At 41.4% G+C, this 20,654-nt stretch overlaps 1 protein-coding gene across 1 annotated transcript; it reads right to left on the bottom strand.

Moving 5' to 3' along the window:
• Positions 1 to 18,703: 18,703 nt before the first annotated feature.
• On the bottom strand, positions 18,704 to 19,957 carry htr1ab (5-hydroxytryptamine (serotonin) receptor 1A b; the record flags this gene model as incomplete). The annotated part of the gene is made up of 1 exon (XM_079234975.1): positions 18,704 to 19,957. One exon carries the CDS (start codon positions 19,955 to 19,957, stop codon positions 18,704 to 18,706), a length of 1,254 nt encoding a protein of 417 aa, XP_079091101.1.
• Positions 19,958 to 20,654: the final 697 nt, after the last annotated feature.

Genomic DNA, 20,654 nt, shown 5'->3' on the forward strand with positions numbered 1-20,654 from the left:
CTAGTGGAACTAGATAATAATAATAATAATAATAATAATAATAATAATAATAATAATAATAATAATAATAATAATAATGATAATAATAATAATAATGCGCCTGTCAAAGGGTCCAGTAGATTTATGCAGCGCGGCCCACTGCAGGGCCTAATGATGGATGAAGACATTGTTTAACGTGAACACTGGCAGACGAGCTAGCTTGGATCAGTCCATTGTTGGTTTGTGTTGGCAATAAACAGAATATAATTAGCTTAATTTCCTAACCAGCAAAGTATTGTACTGTAATTGCTCCTGTTAAGTGTGGGCCAGCACAGAACAGACATCTGGAAGCAACAACAACAAAGTGTATTAATTAAATTGGAATGCGCTTTTTAATAATTAGGATTTACATCAAACACAGACAGTCTCTTGAGCCCTTTGTTCAATACAAACATCATATGAACAATTAATCTATCTAGGTTTTTAGAAACAATAATGTTTTTGATTAAGAAGGTAGCATCTCGTCCTGTCACGTCAATTACATTTATACATCCCTCTATCGCAAATTTTCCTCAAACGGTTTTAGCCCTCAGATATTTATCTACCAGCCCTGTGCTTCGTTATTGAGCTCCGCATTAACGGAGCACTTTGCTCCTGAGCTGTCGGAGTTCCAGTAATGGGTTCAATTTCCTGATATCAATGTAACAGATGCATCACAGACTTTATAATTTCCTTCCACAAACACATTCTCTATCTATGAACTGTACTTGATATTATTGACAATTAAAACTCAGTGCTTAGTCCCTGATGCAGAAGTCGTTGCAGTTTGCCAGTGTGGATGCAATTTACATAATAAGGTCACGTTACCCTCTCACGGTGGACTGATGAGGCCTAATCATTCCTTTGAGAAAAGAAATAAGAGTACGCTGAATTACTTCTTGAATTGAGTCTTCTTTTATGTAAAATACAGTAATTATATTAATGCATGCGTCAGATTTTGTATGCAGCTCAAAACTTTCAGTTTTTCAGACTAAATGTCATAGTTGGACATTACTGTTTAACCTGTTGAACCAACAAAGCCTCCTTAAACCTTCACAACAACAGCAATATACAAGTATAGTATATTATATTATACAAAAGATTAAGAGTTATTTTTTGTCTCGTCGGATTGTATCATATTTTACCATTAAATGGTATGAACACCAAAAGTACATTTTAGTTATTCATTTAGTTTCTGTAACTTTTGGAAGGTCAGACTTGTATCCACACTTCCACTGTTTTATTTTTTTCAATTTCAATTCCCTTTTAACTATAGGCATATAATTATTCATGATAAAAAATAAATGTCTTATGTTTGTTAAACACATAAACATTAAACAATACAGAGGACGTAAATAACTGCAATGTCCTCAATGTTTTGAATTCCAATATGCGAACGTGAGACTGGTTTGCAAGACTACACTAAAACTAAAGGAAAGACCAGACTTTTTTTGACTGACACAGAAAAACAACTCTAGAAAATACCTGTTGTTCATCAAGGGAAAAGGTTTTGAGGCTTTTTCTTTGTAGATCTGATCGTCTAGCCAAGACATCACTATGTTTTCTCTATTTAGGAAAGGTTGTCTCACAAACAAATGGATGATGCGCTTGTACAACAGAATATTCTCAATTTGAAGGTTCACTTATTAGTTCTTTTTTTCTGGAGCATTCAATCGCTTGTTGTGGTCTTCATTGATAAATGGATGGTCCAGGAGGATGGTGTGTCAATACACGCAAAGTACATGCATAGAGCCTTTTCAAAATAAACTTCTGTCTTCACAGAAAGTTCCGGTTTAGGGGGCACGGTACCCCACCCAGTTATTTAAATGTTTATTAAAGTTACATTACAAATCCGTTCACCCCATACAGGGCCATACATTTATTATTAGACAGCACATGTGCTATAGATTCTAAGTTGCGCAAACCTCAGTCACAAAAAGATTGAATACATTTGGTAGATGAGACAAATTCAACTGAACAGCCCTTCTGTGTCTCGTATGACGTTATATTAGCTATCCGTGAATGCCATTGTTTACCCATCCAATTTCATAATATAGGCCTGCGGCTGCTTTACCATTCAGATTCATTTATTGGGGAGCAGGAAGCGACGTTGTGTCAGCAGCTTTCGATCAACCTCGGCTGCGGAACATAATAGAAAACTGAACTTAATAAGGATTGGTCACATCTGGCCCATATCACTCATAATAAGCCCCTTCATATACCATACCTACGGGTCAAATCGTGCAAGCCTCAAAGCCACATTTCCGATCAACAACAAAAAGCCGTTGTATAACCAAACATTGACGATTCTTGATTTAACATCCATTAACGGTCTTTAATGTGTTTAAATGCTCACAAGCTCCATTTCCAGTCCCTCTTCCCTCACACTCCCTTCTACCTCAAGACTTTTGAAGGTGTTTGCAGTGAGCGGGATATAATGGACAGCTTTGTATTTAACAGTGTAGGTTAACAGTGGACGACCAGTCAAAGAGCACTTAACAGCTCCCGGGTAGTCTTTAGTCATACACAACGAAAAAAACTAAAGTCCAATCACTGAACTCCTACTTCAACCACCCGCTGGCTCCGTCAGCCTGTCGGAGCAGCGGCTCCACACATGAGCTCTTCACATGAAGAGCTCATGAATAGATTGATCATCACTAAGCAGACGAGTCTCTCAACTGCTTTTCACATCACACCGTCTTAAATATGCGCACAATCAACGTTAAAGCATCATCTTCATCCTCCTCATTATCAGCATCATCATCTTTCTCTTCTTTATTACTGTCACAATCATCCTTATCGCCATTGCCATTGTCATTTTCACTTTCCTCCTCCTCCTCCTCCTCCTCCTCCTCCTCCTCCTCCTCCTCATCATCAACATCATCATTAATTTGCCAGCCTCGTCATTGCCTTCATCCTTTTTATTGCGTTCTCATCGTCTTCTCATCATCATCGTCACACAGAAAATGAATCCTGAACAATAGTAATACAACACATGGAAATAATAAATGCCGGTAAGCATTCTTTTGTGATCTAGTGGTAAAGAAAACATAAAAACCTTGCTAAATATGGTTGTGAGTTGTATAGATTACATGTTTAAACACTCTTGAATCAGTTTTGAGTCACAGTTTGGTTAGGTTTATTTGGTTAGACAACAAAACTACTTAGGTTAGGTTTAGAAACCTATTATTATTACCTATTAACCTATTTACATGCAGTATCTAATGTGAGCCCAGGACAGGTGCAAAGAACATCGTTGGCTACAGACACCTTACATTTGGAATCATAAGAAAACACATTATTTAACTTGTTATGATGAACATATCTGGTGTTATAACAAATAGTTCCTAGAAATTAGGAAGTTGGCACTTCCTGCGTCATGACACTTGGGTCGAGTAAACAGTTTCCCGTACATGAATCATGTGTTTTTTGCTAAAATGTAGCTACATTAAGGAATAGCTCGTAGGTTGAGTGTGTAACGTAAGCCAGTGAGCGCTCGAGAGAGAAATTAGGACTCTAATTATAAATTATAATGTTATAGCTGTGAACGTAGCAGTGCAGTGTGTGTACAGTATTTGTCTCTGAATATATGCTCCCATTCCTCAAGCTGACCTTTAAGCTGGACCAGATATTCCCATGTTAGTGACAAACCGCTCCTCCCAGTACTCACTGGTGTTGGGAAAATAAGGAATTCAAGCTGCTAGTCTCTCCAGCTGCTACATGTTTAAACATAGTATATGAGGAAGATTACAAAGACTGCAAGAACCCTGGCTGTGAGATGTTCATTTTATTTTGTCCAGCCCCTGTTCCTATACCCAAAAACCTGAACTTGAAAAGCCATTAAGAATAAACAAACTAACTGAAGGTATCAGAATGAAAACACTTGTTCCTATTATCGTGTCTGTGGTTTAAAGAAACGGGTCCAGAATCCCTTTCTAGAAGGTTGCCTTGTCTCCCTCCCCTGTACTACAATTGGGCTTCTGATAACAGATCTTTTAATATTACTCTCTTCTCCAATATCACAGGATTGTGAGGGTGCCAGGCAGGGATATTGAGTGAGAGCTAAGAGTGTCTCCCTTTCGGCTTTGGCCCGCCATCAAAACTTATTAGACAGATAAATGAGAGCTGGACTTGCGTCGGAGCGGGCCTCCTTCCGTGCCCGCGTGTCATTTACTCGTCCCCTGAATACCGGCTCCATCAGATAGCGGCCAGCCTTTCACAGCTGCCACCATCTCTCTGCATCCGTTGACCTGCACTGGCACAGACGGGGACTGATGTGGGCTGCATCGGTGGCACTGAAACAGACGTTTCCCTTTCACTTTGAACTGCTTTTGTTCAATTTGTTCATACCCCCCTTCCAGATAAAGCTCCGATCTGAAGGTCAGATCTGTATGTGGCTCTACTACTCCATAGACGCTATTTGGTGTCTTGCTCCCCGACTCATCAAAGTAAAGAAGCCTCAACACAAGTTTTCTTTTCGTAGCTCAAGTTTTTGACTTTCATCTTAATGTGCTTCTTTATGGTACATGGATGGATGATGTGCGTTGATATTATAGAGCAGGGATTAGAGCTTGTCTTAAAGACTCATAATGAGTTTCTCTTTTTCCCGAGCAGGCTCATAGTTTGTGTGTGTTTCCTTCAGTCCCAAACAACTCAAAATGTAGTCCTTGGGGGAGAAAAAGACATCCTTGACCAGTTTCCTGTATCCATGGCGATAGGAAGTGCTCTCCAATCACGTCTCTGTATGCCGTGAGAGGGAAGTGCACTGTTTCCTGCTGTTTTCACGGGCTTCCTCCAACTAGTGTGTGCTTTGAATTTGCTCCTGGAAAGCCACTCAGATCTTAACCAGCGCTCGTTGTGTTCAGTTTTTCTATTTGGTTTCATTTTGAAAGTATCGACTACAACGCCATCACGTTTCAATGAAGTAAGTTTCAATTTTGGTAACATTTTCAGGTAAACATTACTTTAATTGCAGTTTCAAGACAGGTTTCCTTCATCAGTAGAATTGTGTTTCCTGTCTTAAATTTGTTCCACTTGATAGACAGTACATTTAATTAGTATAAACACTAAGATCAATGCAACAACCACAGTTAAATTGAAATAAATTGAGATGTTTAGCCATTTAGTGCATTGTTGTTCTCGAACCATGATAATTGAGGTACCCTGTGGCCTATGAACCCATCAGTTTGTTAAGCTGTCCGGCCCACAACTTTACTGTTTTGGTTTCTACTCACTGCTCTCACAGTGTTGTTTTCAGCCACGGCAGGCAGCTGTTGCCAGAAAAAAAGCTTGAAAACCTAACTGTAGACTACCTGCTCAGCACCTATGACCAAACAGACAAAGTTAAAATGACACAAAAGCCACATCTGTTTTGTGTTAGACTCTTCATTTTAACCCATGCGGTGATTTGGTGCCTTTTATGTTACAGAGCATCCGACACTTAAAGCCTTCCTCGGAGACTTCTCATTGTGAGTGTGTGACATCAGACAACATTCATCCCCACTTGATCGAACCTGGCAGCGATGCCGGTTGGTCATCAGGCCACCAGCAGCACCTCTTTCCAGATCCCTCCTCAGCCTGAGACGACTGTACTCAGGAGCCGACACCCAATCCTGCTGGACACCCTCCAGCCCGTCTTGGTCCAGGCCATCATCAATCCTAAGCGAGGTATGGACGGACCCCTCCAGACACCACAGACCCCCAGGACCTGCAGCTCACCCGGACCTGCTGGGAAGTCATGCTGGAGCTTGGACGCGAGGGTGGCCGTGCTTCTGGTGATTCTGGCTGGAGCTTTAATTCTGCTGCTGCTGTACAAGCTCTTACAGCTGAGACACAGGTGTGTGCATGTGGCGGAGCGATACGTGATATAACAAAGCAACTTGATCTTGATGTAACCCCTTTTCACAGTGCATATGGGCTTCATGAAAGTTAATTGTAACATTTTGGTTGCCAAAAAACGTCTGCTTAAGTGCTTGGTTGCATAAGCTCCACCCTCTCATGTTACTTCTGGTTGTAAAAAAACAAGACGGTGACAAAAATGCTGAACTCGAGGCTTCAAAACCAAGACTACAGTCTGCGGGTTAAATAAAAGAAAATCTAACAAAAACTTGTTTGACTTGTGTTGTGTCCTGCAGACTGATGTTGGCCAGGGCGAGGCACGCGCTAGAGTACTACAGCTTCTACCACTCCGCCACCTACACACTCAAGCACGCTGCGTCGGGTCATGACCTGCCGACCAAGGAAGGGCCGGTTCCTGGCGCTACACCACCTGGGCAAACCGTGACCGCGGTGACGCGCGCCGTCATTGCCCCACTTCCGCCGTCACCCGTGCATTCTCCGCCCCCTCTGCTACTCCCCCCACATCCTGTCCTGCCTCCACCGCAGCTCCAGACTCAACCCACTCTCACTCTGACACCTCCCGCCTTGACCTTCCCTCTCCATCTGCCTGCGATCCACACCGCCCCGCCCAGCCCTCACCTGTCGTGGGGCGCCTGCTCAGACGCAGATGTGTACTCTCGGATCGGAGCCTTCAGGCCCTCCAGGCTCTCCAGCCTCTCCAACCAATCGAAAGTCATCCTTTTTGAGCACTCATCTCTCTGACCTTTGAGGCAGAACATGACTGCAGACGTCAAGATGCCAGAAGACATAGGATAGGGATTACCAAAAAAAAAACCTGCTGATAAACTGATTATTAGGTTCAAGGTTCAAGGTTTTTATTTGGCCATTTATGCAAATATGAAAACACTGTACATGTGCAAATGTGGTCGTATATACGTGGAGGTTATTAGATACAGTTTTTGTCTTACAGTGATAAATAAATAGGTTAGTCCTGAGTGCTGTTCCTATTCACAGTTTTGTTTTGCTATCAGTCTGACTGTGGCAGGGAAGAAGCTATTGTAAATACGTGTTCTATGGGTGATGATACTGTCCGCTCTGCTGTGTCTCAGGTTGTACGTGCAGTGTTTGTGTCTGAGCAGAGGGAGAGGTGGGTGGAGTGAGTCTCTGATGATTCCCTCAGCTCTTTTCCGACAGCACTGCACATACATAGAGTCCATGGAGGGAAGTTTTGTCCCTATAATCCTCTCTGCAGTCTTTATGACTCTTTGCAGAGCCTTCCTCTCTGCCTGTGTGGTGTCCCCATACCAGACAGTGACGCCTGCAGTGAGGATGCTCTCAATCAGTCCTCTGTAGTCCAGGGTGAGAGGGCGATGGTTCGGACCAGCTTTCCTGAGCAGCCTAATAAAGTAAAGCCTTTGCTGGGCTTTTTTCACTGTGGCTGTGGTGTTAACGAGTCCAGCTCAGGTCAGATGTAACCTGCAGTCCCAGGAATCTGTAGCTGTCGGCCCTCTCTACCTCAGTCCCTTTGATGGTGAGAGGCTGTAGAGAGGGAGAATTCTTCCTGAAGTCCAGGATTGAGTGCTTGGTTCTAGTGCTTTATGTTCGCAGTATGTTGTGTGGACTTTGTGCCAGACGTCAGGAGCAAAACATCTGTAAGTATGCTTTGGTCCATTGGAGAGTGGAGTTGTCTCCTAATTCAGACTGGTGGAAGAATTACGTGACAGTGTCCCAGTGGGAGTTTCTTTCCCAAAAGAACTTTTACAATCTCACGCCTTTTCTAAATCTTGTTGTAAAGGTATATAAGAAAGTTAATGCTGATATGCGCCGCCTTGATAAGTGCTCATCACTGAGAGCCTCACAATCTCCAGTGTCATCTTCAGCGTTTTTGTTTATATTGTTAATAGCAACCGTGGGAACTGAATGCTAGTTACCAGTAGTTACTGAGCGGTCTCGATATGTCAAGGCCGATACCCCCTGATGCTGCAACCCCTAATTCAGTAATCGCAGATTTTGCTCTTCTGTTCAACGAATCACTTTTAGACCAAGATCAGTAAGGTTTACACTTGTCGCTCAAACGTCTTCTGTAGAGAGAGGAGTGGTTAAATTGGATGGATGCTAATTGTCTTCATGGTTTTGCTTGGTTTTAAGTTGGGTCAGAGAAACATCATGGAACTTTCCTTAAATTAGAAAGTGGGTTTTCTGGAGAACTTTATCCACAATACAGTGCATGCCAATAATGTTTTTACCAACTTCATTTGATGAATGAAGTCAACGACCGGGTGTCAGCTCATTACTCGAAAGGAATAGTTTGACATTCTGGAGGGGATTTAGATGAGAAGAAATTATATGAGAAGGCTGGAAGCAGTTGCCAGGCAACAAATGAAGCCTCCAGGAAGTTACCGGTAGTGGTAAAAAAAAAGTAATAACTCGGTACATAACCTCGTGTCAATTGGCAAGCTATTATTTTATAAATGCATATTTTTTTTACAAATTGACAGAGAGAGGCTAGCGGTTTTTTATGCGAATAAATATTAGAGTGGTATCTTCTCATTTTATTTTTCAGCAGCAGACGAATATGTGTATTTTCTCAAAATGTCGAACTTTTGCTGTGAGTCAGAAGACTGAACTCACAGATAGAAGCCCAGCTCTTAAACAAAACTTAATTATGTTGTCATATGACATGCTGAGAAGTGCCGGCTACCTTATGGTCACAGGACGACCACTCATCCCCATGAGCTACAAGCTAACAAGTTGATTGGGCCGTACTTATCATATCTAATTACAAAGAGTCAGTGACGAAAGATGAGCTGATGAATTATAGGATGACACAGAGCAGTGTCAGAGAAACCTGATATTTAGAGTGAACTCTAAAGGTCTTCATGCATTCCGCAACTAAAAAATACAAATCGACCAAACTTTCTCTCTCTGTAATGCCTCGCAGTCAAATATATTATCTGTAAAAGAGTCCTTTGTTTGTCGTTGGTCCAACTTCCTTTTTTTAATGCTGCTCATTTATATTCCTGAGATATACCGTCTTCATTTGGTCTTTGGTATTGTAGGAGAGCCCATTGTTTACCCAAATGGGAGGCATTTCCTTGGCCGGCTCTGGTTTCCTCTGATTCTCTCTCTCCAGCAGTCGTACTTTGCATTTCCTTCCCTAACGGCCATGTATTATGATTTTGAAGATGTATTCAAGCAATTGTCACAATCTCATGCATGAATTTAAAATTGTACATGTGTCTCTTTAACACATTCAAAAGCACAGTGCAAGGAAGACGCAATTAGTAGGAGCAACATCTGAATGATTTGTTCCTTTGACCAGACTACAGATTGATCATTCTCTAAAGTAGCCCGGTCGAAACACACGTAACAGCTGTCTTTTGTTGATATCCGCCTGAGCAGTGCACCTTGGCCCTAACAAGCTGTTAAGTTGAATTTTCTTTCTGTTTCACAATGTTTTCCCAAGCAAGCCTCTCATTTATAATTCAACAATAGTTTGTAAATTCATGAGGGACGCTACTTGCCGCTTGTTTGTTGTTCTCTGCTGAAAACCGAGACCTCGTGTGCCATTCCTCCTTAGTCTCCTCTGTATCACAGTCCGTTAGTGAGGCCGCTGTCTCCATACTAAGAGCCAGTTAATTCAATATGTGCATATACTGCAGCACTGTCTCTTAATTGGTTGTAAGCTGAGCTGGAAAGACATTTGCAACAATATACAGGCACTGCAATTAAATAAAACAAAGGGAGGGTCATGCAAGGATGAATGTGTTTCTGTTCTGTATTTGAAAATTATTAATTGAGTGTTTGCGTCTCAAATTATATTTATTCATTTTAGAATGCTCATGGAAAACTCTTCACACTGCGGTAAAATATACCTTGGGCCACTGTCATGGATCATTTTGGTTCCTGAAGAGAAGATGGGTATTACTTCTTTAAATGCATAGTATAACTTAAAGCACCTCTGTGAACTGGTTTGTAACTTCCTCGCTCCCTCACTCAACCGTTCACTTCTTGCTGTTTCTCCACCAGAGGGCGCTGTTCAGTCTGCAGCTAACCTGAGCCTTCTTTATTGGGAGAATTCCTCACCTTTTAAGTGGCTGTCCAATCAGTGCTGAAGATAAATGCAGTCTGGTGTAGAAGTAAACGCCCCGGTGCGTGTGACTGAGAAAGCTGATCACTCCTACGGAGCTATGTCGGCTGTACCAATACATGTACCACAATGCATTGCACACAAGCATCGCTCTGATGAATAATCAAATGAACTCTGAACATGTCAAAGAGGCAAATATTCTTACACTTAAACAGAAGATACAACCGCGCACCTTCACAATTCAAGACACTAACCCATCGTAAAACGCAATTGTCCACTGCTCCCATTGCATAGGAACAGGATTTGAATACTTCATTAACTAGGACAGATTGGGAAGATATGGACATCTGCATAATGAAACATAAGGTACATCAGTATGCCAATTCATGCAGAGCTTATATTACTCTTATTATTATTTTATTTCCAAAATTGAGGACAATTATTCTAACCATTGTCGTCATTGTTGCAGCAGCAGGGGCTTATTGTTACCTATAGTGGAAATGCCCAGAATTGGCTATGGATGCCAATGTTCCAGTTTTTCTTGCAGTATGTCTGCTGGACCAGCAATTTGAAGCAGTACTCCTACATCCACAAACCGTCTTTTCAAGCTGAAAGCAACAATAATATTAGCAATGAACTAGAAACGGTACAAACTCACTCCTCAGGTATTCACCCCTCAGGTGAACACTACTATCTCTGTCAGCACTTTTGCAGTTGTTTGCACTGTCAGTGCTGTTAGCTGCTAGCCGCCGGGCTCAGCTGTTGCCATGTTAAGAGCCATGTTGAGGAAATAGATATGTTCTGAATTCCTTCCTGAGAACCTTTAACTAAACTGTGTGCACTTGTTCTTTAAATAAATGCAAAGACAGTTTTGTGTGGAACAGATGTGTTTGTTAGTTGACAGTCTGCTGGTTTATAAATCTGATGCTGACTCCCTATAAATGACTGTTTGCCCCAGGAGCACTTGACTCAAAGTGCTGATTCTTGGTAATTGCATCTGTCCTCTTCTCATCTCAGCAGCCACAGCGAGAGGAAATGGTCATTTGTCCAATTGCCCTTGGTGTCCTCACCCCTGCATGCTAGAAAAAACAAGTCCTTTACTGGTGAAACTGAGAACGGCAAGTGCAGTGAAGTGGAGGCGAAACGTCTTCTGACGACTTTAATTTTATTGACAAATGAGTCAGAAACACAACATGATATGTCAATTGCGTATCCTGGACTGCTTGAAGAATAAGCGAAGGGCTACTTAAATATCAATACACAGAAGGACACATGACGTCTTCATATCTCCATCATGAGTCATTGCATGTCTTTCGCTAGACTGGCTTGTCAGGGCCAAAGTCACAAGACATACCTTTCTTAAACTAGAGACATACTGATATTTCAGTCTCCTGTTTATCAGCATGGCCAGCCAAGGATGTGAAAGCAAGAAAATGTATGTGAGAGTTCAATCAGAAGTCACTCGCTTTATACTAATACAACTAACTAATGAAACCTTACTAGTGATTCTGAAGGTAACATGAGATACAGTATTAATCAATAGGAAAAATATTTTTTGACCTGCTAACGTTAGCTACTGAACACATCAACAATATGCTTCAGGCACCAAAGGTTTGATGGTTCATGCTTTTATAGGTGTGTTTGGGAATAATGAACCACTGTCGCTATTAACATACAACAGGCTTTGGACACAGACTACAGTCGGATCAATTCATTGATGGTGTTTGTCTTATTATATGATTTAGTGTCGGGAAGAAAATGACAGAATATGTTCAGACTTGTCCTTTAACACAGTGATCTTAACAACAATCTGCATGATATTCAACCATAAGGGAAAGGTGAATCTCAGAGAATGGGGTAATCATGCAGTCACAATCCTCTTCACACTTTGAAAAACAAAACTAGACCTCCAACTTCAGAGAGTCGGGAGTCGGCTCCGATGGGCAGATGGAAAATGGCATGTATTGATCCATCCTTAGTACCTCTAAGTGAGAACATCTGGAACATCTGGATTGCTCTGCCAAGTGACACACCTCGCTGTTTTCAAATGCTGCTGTGCTTTGAGCATTTAAAAATGTTGTGTTATAATGTTGAATTCAAAATCTTGTTTTACTATGAAGGAACTGACCACAATGGGTTAAAGAACAAATCTTCTCACTGCCTGCTTTGTAATCAGAGTCTTAACTAACTTGTCCCCACTAGAGTCCCCTAGAGGCTGCTATATTCATTACACCCATGATAGGGCGCTATGTTTTGGACGGAACAAACGTACCGATGATTTAGCTGTTCTCAAGGCGTGTTCAGCGAATCTTGGGAAAGAGACAAACAGACACCAAGTTGACCAGAGCCAGCGCAAATCAAGCTAGAGGCACATCCACTCAAGATGATAATGTTTCAACTTGAGGTCAAATAATGGTTCTCCTCTCTCCGAAGTGAAATTAATTAAGATACAGATAAAAGTAAAAAGGAGAAATAAATGTTGAAAAATAACAAAAATGAATTTGCGTTTCCGGGTGAGTTATACAGTTGGCAGTTTGGGGCGAATCAACACGGACTGCAAAAACACTTAGTGGTCAAATGATTGTAAAAAGAAATGGCCAAAATGTGCTTTGCATACTGTTTGAACATGTGTGACCAGTGAGAGAGCTAAGTATGTTTAGTTTGTCCTGATGGTGGCAGAGGAAAGGTCATGGGTTTATTAAAACTGACCTTCAACTGCAAAATGTTGGGACAGGCCACTTATTGTGATATCTGTTAGGCATGGCCCGAACAATATACTGTCCTACTATAGTCAGTAAAATACAGACTTCCCCTCAATGTTAGAGTAAAGCATCTTTAATACGTGCTAGTGTTTCTCCTAAAAGGATAAAAACAAGGCACTTGTCCCTGTATTCATAGGCAGTATTTAAACATGTAATAGATGTATAACACACTATTCTTAGTGAGCACACACAAGTGTTGAAAATAGCAGCCCCCTGTGGCCAGAGGTGGATAATAATTAATAATAATTAATTCATGATTGAGTAAAACACAGTTGTAATGATACAAAATATATAAATTGTTACATATAGTGTGCAAAATAAACTTAAAATTTCTTAGTTGCATACAAGTACTTAATAGTGTTTTATGAACCATTTATTAAATGTGTATTTAATATTTATAAGCGCTATTTTTAAGGGCGGGGGGCTTCAAGTAAAGTGTCACTAATCCACCAAAAGCTTTTAAAGTTGTCTCAGAATTTGTGTATGTGTTTAAATAAGCAAAATAAGATAAATGAGACGACAAAATCACATTTTGAAATTTGGCATAACTTTGCATCTCATATGTCTTTTCAGCTGCAACTCTCTTTACGCTCTCAGCGACTGCAATCCGCTGACACAATCAGCTGCAGAAGAGAAGGAACACCTGCAGTGGGTATGAAACACCAAGACAACAAACACTGAGCCTCTCTTTTGATGTCTTACTTAAAATGAATACACGAACAAAGTGACCGACAGCTGCTCCAGGTTGGAGCCAAAAACAGACCCCCCTTTAAGATTGAAGAGAGGACTTGAAAGAAGCAGGATAGCGGCATCTGAAAGAACAAAAACATTGAAAAATATTTGGAAAATTGAAGTAGCGAAGCCGGGCAACGGCCGCTGAAGTTCAGATGTAAATCATATTTTCCTTTAACTCCAGTTCAGTTTAAAATTGCAGGGCCACCGAACCAGGCAAAACATGGTGGCCCTCATAGATTGCCTGGTTGCCCTCGGGGGTTGGTGAAGTTCAATTAATAAAGACGCGACATCGGTCGAGACTTCATTATTATTGGAGGAGCCCCGAGAAACATCACAACCTCCCAGCAGAGACTTCATTTGCCTGCTTCAAGCTTCGGGAGAGACACTCGTGCGTGACCGGCAATCATGTTTTACAGGGTCCCATCAACACGACAAGTTACGCTCTCAAAACTGTGTGACTTTGGATCTGAAGCTCGCTGAGTCCCCATGAGTGATTGGGAGGCAGAGTATTAGTTGTATCCATGAAAGGCGCCATGAGAGAGTTAGTTGATGCTTGAGTGATGGAGCATTACTGATGCTTGGCCTGCGAGTAGATGATAATGTAGAACAATGCAACTTATGAGAAAGAAAAAAGCAGAATATTCTTTTTACATATAGGCCTCACTTGTGGTGTTAACAAATGCTATATCACTTCATTACTGGATCACCCTGCTGGCTCCATGACCCTTCTCCACTGTTATTGCACGTTATTGCACATTTATTCTGTCAATGGAGTCTTTTGACTTTGAGGAGAGCATATAGTCTTTTTGTTTTTGTTTCGTGTGATTTTATTTATTTATTAATAGGGTTACATTTTCCTTTTCGGACAAGTAAGTTGTGTGTCCGTGCAAGTGTCTGGAAATGTCAAACCCTGAGTAGTTTGACATTCAGCATAATTTCATGAACGTCAATTGTTGCCTTTGTGGCCACCTTTCAGTGAAAGTTATGATTCACTTTGAAGTCAGAGAGTCACCAGCGTTCTAAAAAAATATGTTGCTGAGTAGGATGAATAGTTTATTTGAGTTTATTTTAATGATTTAATTACATTTTCAGAAAAAGTACCCTCATATGATATTGTATACACAAATAGACAAAGTTGAGTTTGTTTTGTTGAGCTTATATGCTGTTGTTTATTCCCAGGAAAATGTATTCTTTATTCTCCTCATGTATTGAATCATATTTTTGTCTTTCCCCCTATGACGTCCATAAAATACATATAAGTGCTATTTCCAATGTAAGGTTGTTCCATTTTAAAAGAGAATCATCTGCAGCTCCTGTTCTGCTGTTTCCCTTAAGCTTGTTAGCAGCAACCGTTCCAAGAAGAAATAATAAAACATTTTTTTGTTGAAAGACGAGGGAGGGTTCATCCCTGCGAGGCTGTGGAGGCCCGTAACGTAATTCCTCTGACAGCAGCACGCCACCGGCGCCTCTGTAAGGGAAACGGGACTGAATAGTTCAAGAGTGTGTGGATGAAAATGAATCCACACTCTTCACCTCCTCCAATAGGAAAACTGATTACGGCCAAGTACTCTCGGCGGCAGTCTGTGAGGAAACCTGGCGAATAACCAAACATCTGCAACGATACATGTAGTGTGAGTCTTTAACGTGGTCCTGCAGTGGGAAACGTGTAATGCTTCAGTTAGCAGGTGATGTTTGTCCCCAAACTGCAATTTACTGTTGTTTTAGAGAAAAAATTGTGTTTTGAAATGTCACTTTTCAAAAGGACAAATGTGACTGTTGGTTGGAGGAAATTAAATGTGAGGAACTGGGTATTGAAGAGACTGAATGAGAATTGTGTTGTGGAGGAAATGCATCAATACGGACTGGTGTTTTTATTTTATATATTTTGGTCTCGATGTGACGGCACACAATAATGTGGTGCCGTACTGCAGAAGGGGGAAAAAAGTGTTGTTTGGCTCGACTGAAAATATTCTTTATTACTGATTTTTCTATGATATTGAGGGATTTACAGATGGTCAGAGGTGTGAGCTGTCAGTGTCACTATAAAACTTTACCATACTGTTGGGCAGTTTTTTTTACAGCAAAGCAACATATTTTATGAGCGCTCTGCTTTGCAGGAGAACAAGTTGAAATGGTGTTTCAGCATGACATCTGAGCACACCGAGGTATACGAGGGAAAGAAAGCCAATATGTCGACTTATAGAGTTACGTTTTTTCTATTAAGTCACAGTATGTTTTCAAAATATTCATTGTTGTTGCTAACTTATTCATGTGTGCAAATTGATTTTCAATGCACGCCTCTATGCATTTAGTTTGCTGGTAAAAATATGTTTCCCGAAAACAAACAAACAAAATAACGTGTGATTTGACTGCTCATGCTTCCGGCTTGTCTGACTTGTTTTCAGTGATGTCTGATGGCAGCAATACTGAGGTCAAGGTTTATTCCACAATGTCATACGACTATACCAGAATCATTTGGACCTGTTTGTTTGGATTTGTTGTGGTCTGCACACTGAATGCTGATCCTTTTATCTATTATTTATGTATTATTTGTTTTATTCAAACTGTGGAATACAAACTCCCTCAAGGTTAATAAACCCCCTTAAGTCCCAGAAAAAGGATGAACCCGTGAGCTCAATGTCCTCTTTGTTGATTTTACAGCACTGGCAATGTCTATGCTTTAAACTCTGACCTTTTAGCAGACAAGCACTCATCCCATGCAGGGAAGCTTTGTTCAAACTTTATGTTAAATCCACGTGGATATTTATATATTTCCAAAGATACCAAACATGTGTTTGGAATTGATAATCAAGACATCTCGAATATTTCCATTTGCAGCCATGAAATAAAACGTGGACTTTTGTTGTGTTTAATATTTCATTTGATTGAAACATCATGTAGCTTGAATGAAGCTTGAAACAGAACGTACTGTATGTGCATGTGATCCTGTCAGACAGGATTGGAGAAGGTCAGGATAATAACCTCGATATTTGGAAATAAAAGGAGAAAAACAACTTAAAAAAAAAAGTTCCCTCGTTGAGAGAGGATCACAGGACACAGACTGTACAGTAGCAGTCACTGTGTAACACTCTAATAAAAACTACACCTGCGTAGAGTCTGCGCTAGCTGCCAGCTGTGGGCCCCTCACACACACCTCTGTATTCCTGCAGGCCTTTGATCAGGTAATTGCCCCTCCGGCCCCTCGGAGTTTGCATCCACCATATGTCGCTATGGCGACCACCTCTCCAGCATCCATCCGTGCACCCCCTTCACAGCCTTTTTTTTAAGATGGACTTATATGTTATGAGGCTGTGAGTGATGGAGGAAAAGGGCAGAGTAAAAGCAGTACAAGAAGAACCACGATCACTTTAACAGCAACCTTTGCTTGTCATGTGCGGTGACGACAGTGAGTTGTTGTTGTTTTTCTCCCTTTCTATCTGACTGTCGGTCTGTTGACCCACCCCAAAAAGGGTGGCCCCCACCCCTGGAATGACGAAATGCTTTTTTGTTTTTTTTCAGACTGTAATAAGGATTGTCTTTGTTTCACATCACATCAGCCCTGAGATAGCAGCAGACCCACACATGCATGATATGAGAGGATCAGCGTGCGGGTGGAGCTCAGGCGAAACACTTTGGGGGCTCAGGATGCTGTTTGAAGACACTTTGAGGAGGATGACACGCTTTCTGTTGAAGGGGGATGCGATCCTGTGAAGACTTTACTACAAGAACTAAAGTCCCTCTATGATTTATTTAAATTCACAAATACCACATACGTATTCAACCCTAACATCATGATTTCATTTGAATCGCATTTAAGTAACTCTTTTAAAAACACATTTGTCCACGCTCTCTCGCAGGACATTTACGTTATACACTGAGACATTTTTAAATTGAGTCAGTTTTTCCATACACCTTTCTATCTAATTTCAATATTCTACATGTATTGACACTTTTCCCTGACATATTTGGTATCTTTTGACAATAAAGTTATGTGGGTTAAACAATGCTCACCTGTATGGCTTTGACGTTGTCACCGTAATAGGTCAATACGGTTGACTTATTTAATTATTATTGAAGTTATTTAGACAATCTGAGATTATTTTACTCATCAGATCCACACCTGGAAGCGGCACATTCACACTCCACTTGACAGCTTCCATTGGAAAAAAATGTGTCACATTGTGAGCCATATATGTTCAATGCCATAATTCACAAGCCGTTTGAAGGGTGACAGTAATCTGCATGGAAATAGGAAAAATCATGCTGAGAATAAAAGATTGAAGATTAAGGAACAAGACAACACTGCAGGTGTTTCCTTGTTCATATTTCAATGCAGATGTTTAATGAGAATATATATATATATATATATATATATATATTCTCATTAAACATCTGTATATATATATATATATATATATATATATATATATATATATATATATATATATATATATATATATATATATATATATGGAATTTTGCCCTGGATAAGAGTTTGAGCTAAATGCTGTAAATGTGTCTGCTCAGTGCTGCAGGTGGATCCTTATTTCTCTTTTTCCTAATTGCCACATACAGTATAAGTGTTTGAACATGTCGAGTGAAATACAATATATTTGGAGGCGTGCTGCAACTAATCTTTTTTGTCATTATCTGGAGATCTCTTTATTTTTTAAATGATTTTGGCTGCAACATGTTAGAACATAATCACAATTTCCAAAAGCCCGTGATGTCATCATGTCTCCTGTTGTCTGACCAGCAGCTCCAAATCCTAAAATACTCAATTTACACCGATTTAAAACAGAGAACAGACTTTTTCTTAAATAATGAATTAATAATTAAAAGTGTTATCGCTTGATTTTCTGCTGGTTGTACAAGTCACAGGTTACAGGAGACGTGCCCTTCACTTTCTCACCTTTCAATTTACCACTCATTTTGGAAACCATATAATTTGCATGATTAAAATAAACGTATAGATATACTTTTTAAATCACGACCTCGGAAAAATGATGAAAAAGTATTTATTTATTGAACATTACAGGACAGGATGAGGAACATGGAGCTTTCAATCAAACGATCACAGCTTTATCTGCATAGGCTACGGACATCTCTGGGAGTATTTCAGTACTGATAACGATGGTGATGATCAACATAATCATTGCGAGCCCTCTTTTCAGTTCCATCGTGATTCTGTCTCCAGAACAATCTCTTTTATAGGCTGTTGGGTTTTTTAGCGCTGCTCCTCTACTCACACAGAGGACTGTCACGGTCTGCAGAAATGACACTTAATTATTTTCTTGAAGGCGCTCTGAAAGTCTTTGTTGAAGTACGCGTAAATGATGGGGTTGAGTAAAGAGTTGGAGTAGCCCAGCCAGTTAATGACATCCTCCAGCCAGCGGGGCATGTAGCACGACCCCTGGCAAAAAGGCATGACCAGGGCGACGATGAAGAAGGGCAGCCAGCAGAGGATGAATGTGCCCATGATGATCCCCAGAGTCTTCACCGTTTTGCGCTCCCGGGCCATCGCGATCTTCCTCTTGGCCTCGGTCGCCTTCTCGTGCCGGCTCTCGAACAGCGGCACGGAGCTCGGGGTGTTGGGCAGCGGCAGGTTGCCTTTGAAGTTACTGTGAACTTCGATGATCTCCAGAGACTCTCCGTCCTCCGCGTGTTTCACCGCGCCGTTGACGCTCGGCAGCGGCCGGGGCTCCACGCTCCTCTTCCAGCTCTTGCCCTGCGCGTCTCCGGGAGTCTTTTTGTGGAACAGGGCGGGGGACAGCGCCAAGCAGGAGTCGGACACTTTCTTTTTCTCCGTTTTACGCACGGTCCTCCGTATCCGAAACCTGGCAGCTTTGAATATCCGCCCGTATAAAACCAGCATGAGCGTCAGCGGGATGTAAAAAGCCCCGAAAGTTGAGTATATTGTGTACCAGGGGTCTTGCCGGATCTTACACTGCTTGGGATTCGCCCTGTCCTCTGCCATGCTCCTGGGGTTGGAGCGCATGATCAACATTGGCGGCACCGAGATGGAGAATCCGACGAGCCAGGTGACACTGATGAGGATGGCGGCTCTCCGCGGCGTCCTCTTCTTCATGTACTCTATGGGGTCGGTTATCGCCCAGTATCTGTCCAGAGCGATGGCGCACAGGTGCAGGATGGACGACGTGCAGCACAACATGTCCAGAGAGATGAAGATGTCGCACGGAATCTGCCCAAGAGTCCACCGGTTCAACACCTGGTAAAGCGCTGCCATGGGCAGCACGAGCACCGACACCATGAGGTCGGTGACAGCCAGAGAGCCGATCAGGTAGTTGGCCACATTCTGGAGAGACCGCTCCAAGGCGATGGCTGCAACGACGCACGCGTTCCCAAATATTGCGCACAGAATGAGCGCGCCAAGCAGGAATAATGTCAGCACCTGGTAGCTCAGCTTCACCTCCTCGTCTTCGGGTTTGGTGGTTTTGTTGTTAGAGTTGTCAAACTGAGACCAGACTGTCGTGTTGTTTGTGGTGCCCTCCATTGTTGATAAACTCGAAGCGTTTGGAGAGCTTCCGTTACTTGATAGAGAGGCTGGTGCGCACCACACCGTCCCTCCTTGAAGAGCGCATAGTGGACTATTGGACTGTCTCGTGCAGTAGAGAGAGTCTGAACTGCGAGTCTCGGCTGCTGACGGAGAATGATGCTGTGTATTTATACCAGTGATGGAAAATGCGTCATTTGTCAGTGAGGATGTAACGGAGTGGCAGGTTTGTGTCTGTTTAGTCGGCAGCTGAGGCAGTGAAGATGTGGGAGTAATTTAATAGGAAAACTTGAAAAATATTTGTATTCATTTATTTATGTATCTATTTTGCTCTTCAGGCAAGCCAAATCAATATGCCGATTTATTTTAAATAATTTAATTGACTTGAAACAGGTGGATTTTGCCATTTCGGTGAGAAAAGAAGCTTTCAGAAAATGTCCTTTGATTCAGAAAACACGTTTTGAGTTTCGCATTTATTATTGATAGTGAACTGATCTGTATTGCATTGAACAAGAAGAAATAAAGAAGAAAGACAGAATAAATGACACCGCATACAAACTTTTATTTGCTTTGATAACAACAGCCGCAACAACTTTGTTTTGTTATGTCATGTTGTTATTCTCTTAAATGTGCTTTTGTGTCTGACCGTAATAATTTTCATTTTGTATTGAAAATACGTAAAGCGTAATTCTCGTCT

This window comes from Taurulus bubalis (assembly GCF_910589615.1).
Source record: "Taurulus bubalis genome assembly, chromosome: 19".
In the NCBI taxonomy this organism is placed as follows: domain Eukaryota; kingdom Metazoa; phylum Chordata; class Actinopteri; order Perciformes; family Cottidae; genus Taurulus; species Taurulus bubalis.